Here is a 14,077-nt window from a genome sequence, read left to right on the forward strand (position 1 = left end):
GTAAGTACAGTCAATGCTACTATGAAATTGAAGTCCTTATTGTTTTTTCTATTGTTTAAATGAAATCATTATTATTGAATCAGCTTTCTAGTAATGGAGGCACTAATTTACTGTACTTGCATTTTAACAGCTACTTTTATAGGCATTAACTTCCATGCAAACCAGTTATTTGACTTACAGATATTGCTAATGGCAAATAGGACTTAATAGGCTCCAACAGTATTGCAACAGATGTCAATGATGAGAAGTGAGAAGGGGCAAGGGAAGAAAAAGCAGTTGAATGGCCATCTAATATCAGCACAGAGTTTCTATTATTATGCCATCCAAATAATTTTGATAACATTACAGGGCTTGTAGTAGTTGCCTTATTAATATGTCGTGAGAAAAAAAAAACATTACCTGAAAAATATTTACAAGGTGCCTATACTGGACTGGACAGATCAAAGTACTACAACAAACAGAGTGGGAATATAAGTTTTCAAATAAAATAGAAATTTATTTTCTTATTTCTGACTAGTCCAGAGAACGCTGCAGGTGAGCTGGAGGTAGGGATTGGGGGTGGCTTTACATCAGGCAGGCTGATGATCACACTGTCATTTTCAACGATTGGTTTCTAAGGTTACTCTGGCTATGGTCATAAATATCCCATCCCACCACATGGGAGAAAGAATATAGAAATGGTGCATATCATTTCAACTTATATTCTATTGCAGAGAACTTAGTGACATAACCACACTTAACTTAAAGTGAGGCTGAGAAACACCACTTAGATAGAAAGCCAGGTGTCCAATTCACATGGAAGAAGGAGAAAGCGAGTTCTGGTGAACAGCTAGCAGTCTCTGCCACAGTTTGGCCTTTTGCGCACCAAATATCTGTGCCATCCTTCTTTTCACATGTACAGTATTCAGTTATACCCCCCCCCAAAAAAAAGAGACAACACAAATTCTCACTCATTTACTGCTTGTACCTCTCAGTCCATGATCTCTGCATGATGCACAATCTGCTCCACTGGGTTGAAAGGTGTCTCTTGTGTTCTAGTGACCAACCAAATAAAAGACAAGTTTTCTGCCTTCTCTGCTATCACAGATAAAATGTACAATGATGAAGCAGGGAGCAATACTGCAATACAAACTCCAGTACAGAAAGTAGGAAAAATTGGGAAATACACAAGAGTCACTAGCCCAAAGAGTGACAGAATCCTGGGCAGGCATCGTGAGAAACTTTGCCACTGTACTGAAGTTTTTTGATTGAATCATGCCTCTCTCACTAAGAGAAGCTCCTTTGCTTATTATTCTTTGTGGTCTCTGGCTTTGTTCCATGGCCAAGGTTTTTCCTTGTCCATTTTCCTCTGTGACCACATCTGAAGTGGGCGCTGTTGTCTGTGACTACCTTCCAAACTATATAACACTAGCAGTCCACTTCCTTTGAATGTAAGTTCAGGATCCTGAGGACTGTTTTACAGTTAGAAGAGTCAGGAGGTTATTAAGGATAGGCTCATGGTTTCCTTGCCAATACAGTTCTCTCAAAAACGAGGTAGGTTTTCTGATATATTCGCTTCCATTGAATGGAATGCAGCGGTAACCACAAATTACTTTTCTAAACATAGTTCTTAAACATTTATTTTTCTCTCAAACATAATCTTCAAGTCATCTGAAACAACACACCTGGATATAAGGGCAGCAGATTTACTTCCCATTGTTTAGCGTCCAGAAGCTGAATTATACAAAGCACTCTGTTTCCTTCCATCCTTGTTACAAACCACTCAATTCTTGCCTTTGTAATATTGTGTTAAAAGCAGTGGGGGCAGCTACATTTGGTAACATTTTGCTTGTTTCAAATCCTTTCCCCTCAAACTACAAGCTAAGTACAGGCACATGGTCTGTGTTCCAAACCTCAGAGATACAGTGTGGTATAAGCACTCATACAAATACCCAACTACCTTGGGGAGAAAAGCATCCACGGGCCAACCAGAATATCTAATCTGATATTATAAACTGCAGATGCATTGCACATTCTGTTTCAAAATTGCTGCTTTTTAAAATTACTTGTAATCTCACTGAGGGGAGTAATGGAGTCTTAGAATTTTCTAATGGCTATAACACAGCCCAACACTGGTAATTCATTTCATGAATATTTATTGATAATCTTATGCTTTAAAGAAACACAATTTTTATAGTCGACTGAGACATTTTCTGATTTTCCTATCTAATATTCATCACTTTATAGATTTATGTAGAATAAGACAATTAAGTTACAATTTGAATGTGGATGGGAACAGGGAAGCACTTTCTTCATGTGTATGTGTTGATTTTCTCTATTTATGCAACCAAATTGCCATGCATCAAGAATTCTCTACTTAGGATACAATGGTGTGTGTGTGTGTGTGTGTGTGTGTGTGTGTGTGTGTGTGTGTGTGTGTGTGTGTGTGTGTGTGTGTGTGTGCTTTAAGACTGCTTTTTAAATGGTTCTGAAGAAACTAGGGGCAGGACAGGAATAAAGACGCAGACATAGAGAATGGACTTGAGGACATGGGGAGGGGAAAGGGTAAGCTGGGACGAAGTGAGAGAGTGGCATGGACATATATGCACTACCAAACGTAAAACAGATAGCTAGTGGGAAGCAGCTGCATAGCACAGGGAGATCAGCTCGGTGCTTTGTGACCACCTAGAGGGGTGGGATAGGGAGGGTGGGAGGGAGATACAAGAGGGAGGAGATATGGGGATATATGTATATGTATAGCTGATTCACTTTGTTATAAAGCAGAAACTAACACACCATTGTAAAGCAATTATACTCCAATAAGGATGTTAAAAAAAAGACTGATTTTAAAGCATATATTTGAAAATTAAGGTAGCAATCAATGATTACAAATTAAAACACATGTAAGTTTCCACTTTTTTATAAATGATTATTCAAAAGACCATTGAAGTACTACTTTTAATTATTCATAGAAACCTTGTAGAGTGTCAGTGCATCCAGACTAAGAATGCCACAGATATTGTTCAGAGATTCTCATTAGCATTTAGTAAACGTGGGTCTTAATCTGCATATTTTACATTAATTATGATTTCCAGGTATACAATTTTCTGGTGAGGAGCTAATTAGATGGTCTTAGCAGGTAATATCCAATTCAGGAAGAGCTGTAGGGCTAGGGATATGACACCAACCAAAGGATATTCAAGGCTGAGCCAGGGGTTCGAAGGGAAGGGCAGACTGTAAATACAAAAAGAATATATTCTAAATTCTTCCTTCTCTGGTGAACAGCAGAGTCTATCAATACTTTTTTAATTAAAAACTATGTGGCATTGGGCTCCCCTGGTTGCGCAGTGGTTAAGAGTCTGCCTGCCAATGCAGGAGACAGCAGTTCGATCCCTGGTCTGGGAAGATTCCACATGCCGCGGAGCAACTGAGCCTGTGTGCCACAACTACTGAGCCTGTGCTCTAGAGCCCACAAGCCACAACTAGTGAGCCCGCGTACCACAACTACTGAGGCCTGTGCGCCTAGAGCCCATGCTCTGCAACAAGAGAAGCCACCGCAATGAGAAGCCTGTGCATTGCAACGAAGAGTAGCCCCTGCTCACCACAACTAGAGAAAACCTGCACGCAGCAACGAAGACCCAACATAGCCAAAAATAAACAAAATAAATAAAAAATTTAAAAATAATAAAAAATAAATAAATTAAAAAACAAAACTATGTGGTTCCAATATAAGAGTATATGACCCAGCATAGCACAGTTTCTACCACCATCATCTTACCAAGGCAAATAACCTCTCCCCTTAAGTCACTAAGCCAGTTCCAATGACCTATAAAATTTTAAGCAAGACACTAGTTTTAGACATATCTACAAAGTATGGATCCATGAGCAATCATAAATTACAGCTCAGTGCTTTGATTATAATTTTGAAAGGTCTATCAATAGCCACCAAAGAAACAATCAATCTCTCCCTATTTGTCGATATTTAACCACTACCTCAGCTTCAAAACTGGTATAATTTCTTTGTCTTTGATGATGATGGTGAGCTCTTGACATTGATGGGAAATTTGAAATGTAAAGGATTTTTGGCATCAATCAGAAGCAATTTTGATCTGTTATATCAATATCTACTGGGTCTCAGCTGGAAGACAGTATTTGGATATCAGGGTTATGGAGAAAAGCTTTCAAGTCAAAGTGTTTGAAATTATTCTAAGTAGGGCTGAGTCTACTGGGAATCCTTTTTTTTTTTTTTTTTTTTTTTTTTAACACAGTTTGATTTAAACACTCTGAATGATTAAGACACTTGAAGATATATTTTAGAATGGACCACAGTCTTCTATTAAAATCCTCATCTAAGCCAAAAGTGATAAAAAATTAAAATTAGATAAATGTTAAAAGTTCACTTATATAAGTCCTAGAGATCTACTGTACAACACAGTACCTACCGATAACAGAACTGTTAGCATACTTAAAATTTTTCTAATAGGCTAGATCTTATATTAAGTGTTCTTATAAAAATAACAGTAAGAAAGAGGGCAGGAGGAAACTTTTAGAGGCAATAGATACGTTTATGCATTGATTGTAATGATTTCATGGGTATATATTTATCTTCAGACTCATCAAGTTGTTTACACTAAATATACACAGCTTTCTGTATGTCAATCATACTTCAAAATAAAGTAGTTTAAAAAAATTCCAGTAATCTATTATAATAAATATTTATGAAATATGGTTGCATAATATAGAAACATAATAAAATTAAGAATTACATGATTGATTATTCCAGATAACCAAATGGTATGCACATGAGTATTAAAACATATCTTAAATTGTCACTATTTTAGACAGAAATAGGTTTAAAATGTATTATTTAGAGCTATGTTTTCTCATTCAGAATATGACAAACATTATTGATCTGTATCTTTGTAACTCAAGTGGATTTTGCTATTTATCCATTAATGCTCTGTAATTGTCATGGTCTGGACAGGAGACAGAACTTGCGCTTAACATTTTAACAGCAAGAATTTCATATATGGGATTGTTAACTATGCAAAAAGTTGTTAGCTAGATGACTATAAGGAGAAAGCAAGAACATTAAGGTATCATGGAGAAAGCCACCGCAGGAAAGAGCTACCACCCATAGGACTGAGTGAACAAAGGGACTGCAGTGGCATTACTGAAACGTAAAACCTCGGTTGGGGGCACTACAGAGCTGAAACTCAGCCCTCTGAGGAGGGGGCATGTGATTGCTAGTACTGATGTTCCTCATCTTGGAAAAGAGGCCATGCAGAGCTGGGAACACAGAGCTCTGAGAAGATGGCACCTGTTTGCTGGAACTAATGTCTTTGATGATGGACGGCATGATGCAGCTGTTTCTGCGAGCACTGGAAAAACTGTCAACTGGATTCAGCTGCTGTGATGAGAATAAACTGATGCTGCTGAGGTGAAGTGCTGCTAGGGGATATCCACTGGAACTGCAAGGCCAGAAGAAGCCCACAGGAAGGGAACAGGAAGAAGCAGGCCCCTCTACCTCCCCTAGCCTTGTGGTCTTCTGCAGGCACCCACTATTACCAAAGCCTAATAGAGAGTCAGATGGCAAAGCAAAAATGTGGTTTGCAAAGTTCCAGCTCCAGCATCACAAAAAAGATACAGAAGGGTGAGTTTGGTACTGAGAGAAAATAGCATAATGACTGGCACATGGCCTTAAGGGATAAACTACAGATAGAACAGAGCACACCCTTTCAAGGAACCCTCCCAGGAAACCTGTTGACTTTTCTGTAAGCACCTTACGTGCTCTCTCTTCTAAATATGTTATCCATGATTCAAGGAAGAGTGGGGAAAGTTTGTTAAAGGTACCTGTTTTACCCATGACCCCCCAAACAATAGTGTTCACCTTTAATGCAAGTTCGTCTTTCTCTTACAAAATAAATTACAATGGCTCAGTGATAATTGTTCACATAAATGTTGAGGAGTCACTATCACTTATATTTGGAATCTGGGCATGGATTAAAATATTAAAGTGATCAGAAATCTGACTGATGATCTGTAATCCCCTTAATTAGCTGAAGCAATCAGGGTATTTGATACCAGCTCTTTTTACCTTATTTGTATACCTAACAGGATGGAATAATCATCCAAAAATACAAAATACAGGTATTTTGATAGCAAAAATATAATAAATTTGTCTCTCTGGAATTAAGATCAAAGCATATGGTATTGTATAGGACTTTGCTTACCATAAATTGGATTAATTCTTACAATTTGTGAATTGCCAAGAAGCATTTAATTTGGGAAATGTTATATCAAAATTTAGTGAAAAGCAAACAATTATTTCTGTCACCTTCATGCCTACTGAATTGTTGGTTTGATAATCCAGAGAGACAGCAGACCTATGGAGGGGAGAACTAAAAACCTAACTCTTTAAAGTAAGTCTTTGTCTCTATCTTGCTTAAAACAAACAGCTTCCCAATGAAGCAATTCTAATCTGATTGCATAGGCTTGATCTTGAACCTACATTTAGAAAGAACTCATTACATCAACAGAGATTAATGAAATTAGAAATGGATTTTACAGAGATTATTTAAGTAATTCTATAGTTTTATAATTAGCAGTGTTTTTCTTTTAATTTCCCACTGAGGGAAAATTTATCCATGTATATTTATCAACATAGAGTGCTAATATTGTTCAAAGTACTTCTTACCTATTAACATCCCAGATTTTGCTAGTTGTATCCAATGAGGAGGAAGCCACAAAATCACCACAGGAGTGCCACGTGCAGGACCATACTGCATGGGTGTGTCCTTCGAAGGTTAAGATGCAATTGCCTTTAGACAGGTCCCATAATTTAACTGTAGTGTCACCACTTGAAGTAGCCAACTTGTTGCCACTATTTGCAAGAACATAAAAAGGCAATCTGTTAAAAAAATCAACTTGCAGTTAATTTATTCTTATGAATGGTTGTATTCTGTGAATAACTTGCAGGTGTATCTGAGTTATTTTTACTTTTAAGGACATATCTTTATGCCTGAATCTTATTATCTTATTTGAGTCTGCACAATTTGATACTTCCTTATATTGTTTAGTAATTCAAACTGATTAGAGAACTGCTGTTGCACAGTTTCTGTATTAATTCTATAGTCTTCCAGATTAATCCACTAAACAGCACTTTTTTTAACACATACATTAGTTTCAGGGCTATGTTAGGCTCTGTGGATGATATAGCCTCAGAATGATGAAAATTTAGACGTGGGCTAAGACAATTTAAAAAACATAATACAACATAAAACAGTAGGTCAGCGTTGTTTATGTTTGTATTAATTAAATGCTGCAGGACTGCAGCTTGCATGTTGAAGAAATATGTGAATCAGAAATGAGAGGGCTTTGGAGCTACATCTTGAGAGATGAAAGATTTTGAAGAGCTGGGTGGTTAAGAATGAGTCATTGGATTTTCCATTTGAGTCATTAGTAGATGTTTAAAAAGCAGTGGTTTCAAGTGGTGGATCCAAAAACAAGTTTAAGAAATGAGTGGGTGTCCATGATGTGAAAAGAAACATCTAGGTTTTTTTTGGTAAAATATCAACTGCAAGAAAATTTCAATGCCATCATCTTCTCCACATCTTTCAGCATTGTTTGCTCCTTCCATGTGTTCTCTTAGTAACTTTTCTCTCACTGAATATAATGAACTGCTTATCTGCCTCCTTCCCTGTGTTTTTGATGGGGAACTGTTTCCTCTCTCTGTTTCTACAGCATCAAGCATTATGATTAACCAACTGAAGTGCTCATTAAATGCTTTCAGAATGAATAAATATATGAATTAATGAATGAAGTTATGCTATAAATGAAGAAGAAAAGTTGCCCAAAATTTCTAAGACCGTAATGGCCCTTGCATCAAGACAAGCAATTTGCTTGCTTGCTTTTACTTCCTTACTTTTATGCTGAGAGAATTAAACTTTTATGAGCAGCAACCACTGGAGAGGAAGGCTCAAAGATTCTGCCAGAAAAGCAGATTATAGAGTTAAAGTGATAAAAGGATATTTATTTATTTTTCAAATTAGCAGATTTTAAAAATTACTAAAAAAAAGTACTATATAAGGATAGTCCTTTACTAATAGGTAGATATTAAAAACTGTCCTTTGCTTTGCAGCTGTTATCTGTACATGTTTGCCATTAAAATTCTTACTGAACAATACATTTGTCTAAAGGTACTGCATTATAACATCACATTGAGGGTTATAGCTTCAAAATATGAATCTGGGTAGGGGCTGGGGGGGACACAGACATTCAGTCCATGACAGTATATAAGTTAAAAATAGGGACGATAGAAAAAAAGAATACATTTTCCTGGTCAAAATCTCAGAAGAGAATGATATAAAATAGGATACAGGCAACACTCAAAGAATTAAAAGTTGACAATTTACAGAAACTGGAAATTTAAGATGTAGAACCACAGATTCTGGAAGAAAAATGTATACCAAGTGGAATTAACAGTGTAAACAAAAAGAAATCTTCACTTAGATAAATTTTAGTCAACTGCAGAGCACCATAGGCAACAATATAAATAATTAGAAAAATAAGGAGAAAAGAAAAAAAGAGAAGGAAACATTATTTATTTACATAGTGCTTAACACACGCTAGAAACTCTACTAAGCACATTATGTACATTTGATCCTCACAAGCATTGAATAGTTTGGGCAGCTTTATTATCTTCAAAACACTTGAACAGTATCACAGAGCTAGTAAGTGGCAGATCTGGAATTTCTTCAAAGAGCCAAGAGAAAATCAGGTTACTTTAGAATTATCAAAACTTTCTCTCAAGACAGGCAAATAAAAATATCCTCAGCTAAACAAAGCAGTTCTCCCCTATAGGAACTATTAAGAATGTATTTCAAGGGGGAAAAAAAACAGATCCTAGAAGGAAGATCTGAAATGAAGGAAGGGTGAGCAAAGAATCTGGTAAACATGTCAGTATATCCAAACACATATAACATCAATAGTGCTTGAAGAAATTTAAACAAGAAAACAACAGTAATATTGACAATAATATTCCTGTGGAAGACACTACATTGATTAATTTTAAACTTTATGAAGTCAAGTCTGCATGGTAAAATGTTAAGGTTAACCACTAAAAGAACAGGAATAACTTCTAGACCAGTGCAAAAAATGAGAAATAGTTTTTTTTTTAATATCCAAAATAAAGCAAGAAAGGAGAAATACAGCACTAGAATAAGTGGTAGGAATAGAAAACAAACAAGAAAAGACAGCAGAAAAAAAGTGAAACATAATAATACCAGTAAATACAAACGACCTAAACAGGAAATTAAAAGACAAAGATTTTCCAGTTTGGCTAAAAATGAACAAGTTCAGCTACATGATGTTTACATCAGGCACACTAAACTCCTTAGGACATAAAAAGGTCAAAAGTTAAAAAAAAAAAAAAAAAGATACCTAGCCTATAAGGAATGGAAAAAGAAAGAGGAAGTAGCTCTATTAATATCAGACAAAAAAGACCTTAGGGCAAAAATGTGTTATGAGGGATAAAAGTAGTCCCTGTGTAAATAAATAAAATGATAAAATGTTTCTCTCCTAGGAAGATTTTTAAACTAAATTATATAAAAACAATGAATGCATCTTAACTGATAAAAGTAACAATGTTAGCACCATAGAAACAAAAATGACTAACCTACTGTCAAAGTGAAAGATTTATGCACCTCTCTCAATTTATTTTCTAATTCAAAATTCAAAAAGATATGGAATCTTTAAGGAATAAAAATTACAACCTTAATGGCTGTATATAAAAGCCTTTGCCAAATAACTAGTGACTATACATTCTTCTCAAGTATATATGGAACATTTATAAAAGCAGACAAGATAGAAACCATAAAGCAAGTCTTAACAAATTGAACATATTTGTTACCATAGAGGCTATATTTTTCTCATCACAATTCAATTGTTATAAATGAATAACAAAATCATATATTTTTAAAACCTGTATATATGTGAATTTTAAAACAGTTTTAAATAACTTACACATCAAAGAAGAAATAACAGTGGATATTTAAAAATAATTAGAACTAAATGAAAACACAACATATTAAAACTATGAAGGTGAAATCAAAATAGAATTTTAAAGGCAACTTAATTTCCTGACCTCCTAATAATGAAAAGAATACAGCCTCAAAATTGTTCTGCTAAACATGAGTCTTTAAGTTTAGAAAAAATATGCTATCAACTATGAAAATGGAAGATCAATAAAGACCAAAGTGGTTCTTTAAAAAAAACTAAAATAAATATATCCCTGATAAGGCTGAAAAAAAAGAAAAGAAAAACATCCCTCAATATGACAATCTATTAAGCCATACACTAAAGAGATTTTACAAAGGTATAAAGTAGTGTCATTCTTTTCATTTTTCTTGAAAATTATATTTATTTTTCATAAAAAATGTTATATAAGCATGAGTTTTTTGCAGCTTATGAACAGCCTACAAATAAATCATATCAAATTTGGTTGGGTCAAGCCAATTTATACTTTACAAACAGTAAGCAAGAATTATCATCTGTTTTTATAAATACTTTATACTTTCTGTAATTGCTTTATTCCTTATTTTTCCATATTCTTTGTGCAAATTACTGACTTTTTCAGATTTTAGCACATAACTGCAGAAATATTAGAGTTTGTTACTGTCAAAAATGACTTCAATTTTGAGAACTAAATATATTATAGCTTCCAGATTGATGCTAATTACCTGTTTTTACAGAAATGTGCTAATGTGTTTCATTAGAAAGGGGTGGAACAGAAAGAAATTAATGCCTCTTGTGTCACAAAATAGGAAGTGGAGAGAGTAGAAACAAAGATGTGGTTGGCTTCTCGCTCTGGCTCTGCTAGACGACCTACGTGACCTTGGACAGGCCATTTCACATTTACATTTAACACTTGTGAAATTCATTGTCTTTATTTGAAAATATGGATGATATGTTCTGCTCAGTATAATTTAAAGTGTTGTTTTGAAGATCAAATCAAAGAACTTTTATAACAGCACATTTTTAATTCCAGGTATCATTCAAACTTGCGATTATTTTTTTAAAAAGATTCTCTTGTGATCTCTAGTTCAGTTTTTATGTGAAATTATTTACTCACATTTCCATAAATAGTGGAATGAGATCCAATTACTACCATTATATTGTAGTCTCATCTACCTGTGTCTATCTACTCAATAGGATTATATGAATTTGTAAAAGGACTATCAGTCGCTGTGTTCTCAATTACCACAGAATACACATGTATTATTTTATGTAGCAGAATAACATACAACCAAAATCTAATTAAACTATTTTCTTCCTCTGTGTTTGTATAGGTAAAAGATCTAATTTTGGTTTCACTGAGCTCATAAAATGATGACATTAGGAAAGCTCACATTTAGAATTTAGATTACTTGAAAAACATTGTCACATTTGAGATACATTTTTACTGTCCCATTTGTGAGAGTCCCCCAAACTTTAAGCTAAAATTTAAAAGGGCTTAATGCTTTCATACAAGTTACTTTAAACCCTTGCTTAGTCTTTGATACGGAGCTGCTTGGCTGCATTAGGGCTGGGTGTTGAGGGCACTGTGAAAGAGGAAAGTAAGATTTAAGTACAGGTCCACACAGAGAATGGTCTTGGTTGGTTTTCTGAAATAAAGGGTGCCCATGTCCAAATGTTCTTGCCTTCACTCCCAAGTGATACACACTTTTTTGTGTAGGAATCTGGAATCAACCAAGAATCACAAACAAAGCCAACACAGAAGACAGCATTATATGCAGATATTACAGACTCCAGCAGAATCAGAGAGGCAGGATTGAGCATTCAGGAAAGAATAGGCTTTCCCTGGCTGGATGCAAAACTACTGTCCTTTCTTGGGAGGGTAGATTGCTTGGAGCTCCAGGTTCACCTCTGTCAACTGAGAAACTTCAATGGGATTCTCAGCTCAACCATGGTTTACACAGGAAAGGCAAGATGCTGGCAAGTAGACTCCCCTGCAACTGTCATACAGAGTTTATAAGATATACTATTTATTAGGTAAATGCATGAATGATATACATAATAAGGAAGGAGAGAGTTCAACTGGAAATATATCTGTGTTAATAGAAGCATAGCCTATATCATTTAGGGCTGTATGAACAAGTTTACATATAGCAAGACATCTTGGTACAGAGGAAAGAAAAATATAGAATTATGAAACTACTAACATGTTACTAGTTATTTTTATTCTGTTTTATCCTTTGTATTTACATTATTGTTTTAGGTTGTAGAAGCAGAAGAACAGAAATTGGTAGGTTACTTTATGAAACTTTATGTGGAGATTATGAATAATGGTGTCATCTTGGAAATAAGACAGGGATGCCCCCAGAATGCCTTCAAACTTTCAAGTATCAATTTAAATTTGGTGAATTATATATTTCATTATGTAGTTTTCTTATTGCATCCAACATGCTTCTCTGAGTATTCTCTATTCGTCATTCATATAGGTGTATGTATGTGACATATTTGTGAAAAACATAACCTTGGGTAATTAAATGATGCTCTCATTCTTTTTAAAATTAAGTTTCTATGCATACCTTAGGTTTTTGTCTAGAAAAAATTATTTTCAGGGTATTAAATCTAAATTTTTTCAACTACCTCAAGACCTCTAGATTTGATATTTTCCTTTTTTTTTCCCTTTCTTTTGGCCCAATGTTCTAGGTAGAACAGAATACAAAGTGCAGGGTACAGGCCCTGAGAAGGGCATGACTTGTTCAAGAAGCCAAAAGGTCAGTGTGGGGGGAGGTGGGGGAGGTGGGAGGTAGAGGAGGTGGGATGGATGGGAGGGAGTAGTGAAGATGTAGAAATGGAGACTTGAGAAGTAGGAGGATCCAGGCCACTCAGGGCCTTATTGGCAACAGTGAGGTAGGTATTTGGAATTTAGCCTAAGTGCTAAGAGATTTCAAGACACAGGAGACTCATTCATCCATTTCACAGTTGGTCACATGCTCCAGGCACTGTACCAGACAACTCAGTCCAGGATCTCTCCATGCTTTTCAAACACACCAACCATGCTCCCCTCTGCACACATTTCCTCTGATGCTAGGATGCCACCCCCTTGGATATTCCCATGGGTTGGTCCATGAATTCAGTTAAAAACCTTTTCTTTAACTTCACCTTATCATGGAGGACATCTCTGACAATTCCACTGAAAATACTGTATCATCTCAGTTTTTTGCTTCTTCCTTTTCCCCTTCACTGTTTATTTCTCTATAGCACTTATCACAACCTATTAAGCTACATATCACATTTCATTTATTGTCTCTCCCTGCCAATAGAATGTAACATGTATGAGGGCAGGAACTATTTTATACTCCCTACCATATCCCCAATGCCTAGCTTTGTGCTTAGCATGTAGGGACTCTCAATAAACAGCTGCTGAATCAATGACTCAATGAATGAAACACAATCACGAATATGACAATATCGCTGAATCCCTGTTTTTAATGGATAATTCTTGAGGTTTACAGATCCAAGAACAATGTAGGCAAATGGATCCTAATGCCCCATTCTACCATGGGATATCTTATTTGGGTATTTACTTTCTCAAAGAAGCTTTATTTCATGGCATAACAAATTATTTCCTTCTGAATTTTGCCTGAGTTATTATATATAAAATTTCAGACCATGTTGAAAACATTATCATACAGCCTCAGGAAAACAGCATTTCCCCCATCCACCTCATACCTTCTTTGGAAAGATGCAGGACATAAATAAATTCAGTGAATAAGTAATTAGCTCACTTTTAGTTGCAGAAATGATATATTTTCTATTTCTAGTGAAAAGTCAAAGAGTCTTTGAGTCTTTGGATCATCACAACAGGGGTTTAATAAAGAGTCATGGTAGTGTAACAAATTCTAAGCATTAGGTCTGAATTACACCAGGAGCCTCCTAACTGCTCCTGCCCTCATCCCTCTACAATCTTTTTTTTCAGTACAGAAGCCTAAGGGATCCTGTTCATGCTGCTCCTCTGCTCAAACCCTCCAATAGCTCCTCATTGCCCAGAGTAAAGCCAGAATCCTAACTACAAAATAAGGCCCTACAC

The 14,077-nt window shown here is 35.5% G+C and overlaps 1 protein-coding gene across 1 annotated transcript in view; it reads right to left on the reverse strand.

The window, feature by feature from the left end:
* Positions 1–14,077, reverse strand: part of SPAG16 (sperm associated antigen 16) — a 906,862-nt gene that overhangs the window by 431,391 nt on the left and 461,394 nt on the right. Inside the window, exon 12 of the mRNA XM_007456417.1 lies at positions 6,677–6,862. Within this exon, the coding sequence (XP_007456479.1) occupies positions 6,677–6,862 (186 nt within the window). The remainder of the gene's footprint in view (positions 1–6,676; positions 6,863–14,077) is intronic.

This window comes from Lipotes vexillifer, unplaced genomic scaffold (genome assembly GCF_000442215.2).
Source record: "Lipotes vexillifer unplaced genomic scaffold, Lipotes_vexillifer_v1.1 scaffold1179, whole genome shotgun sequence".
Classification (NCBI taxonomy): Eukaryota; Metazoa; Chordata; class Mammalia; order Artiodactyla; family Lipotidae; genus Lipotes; species Lipotes vexillifer.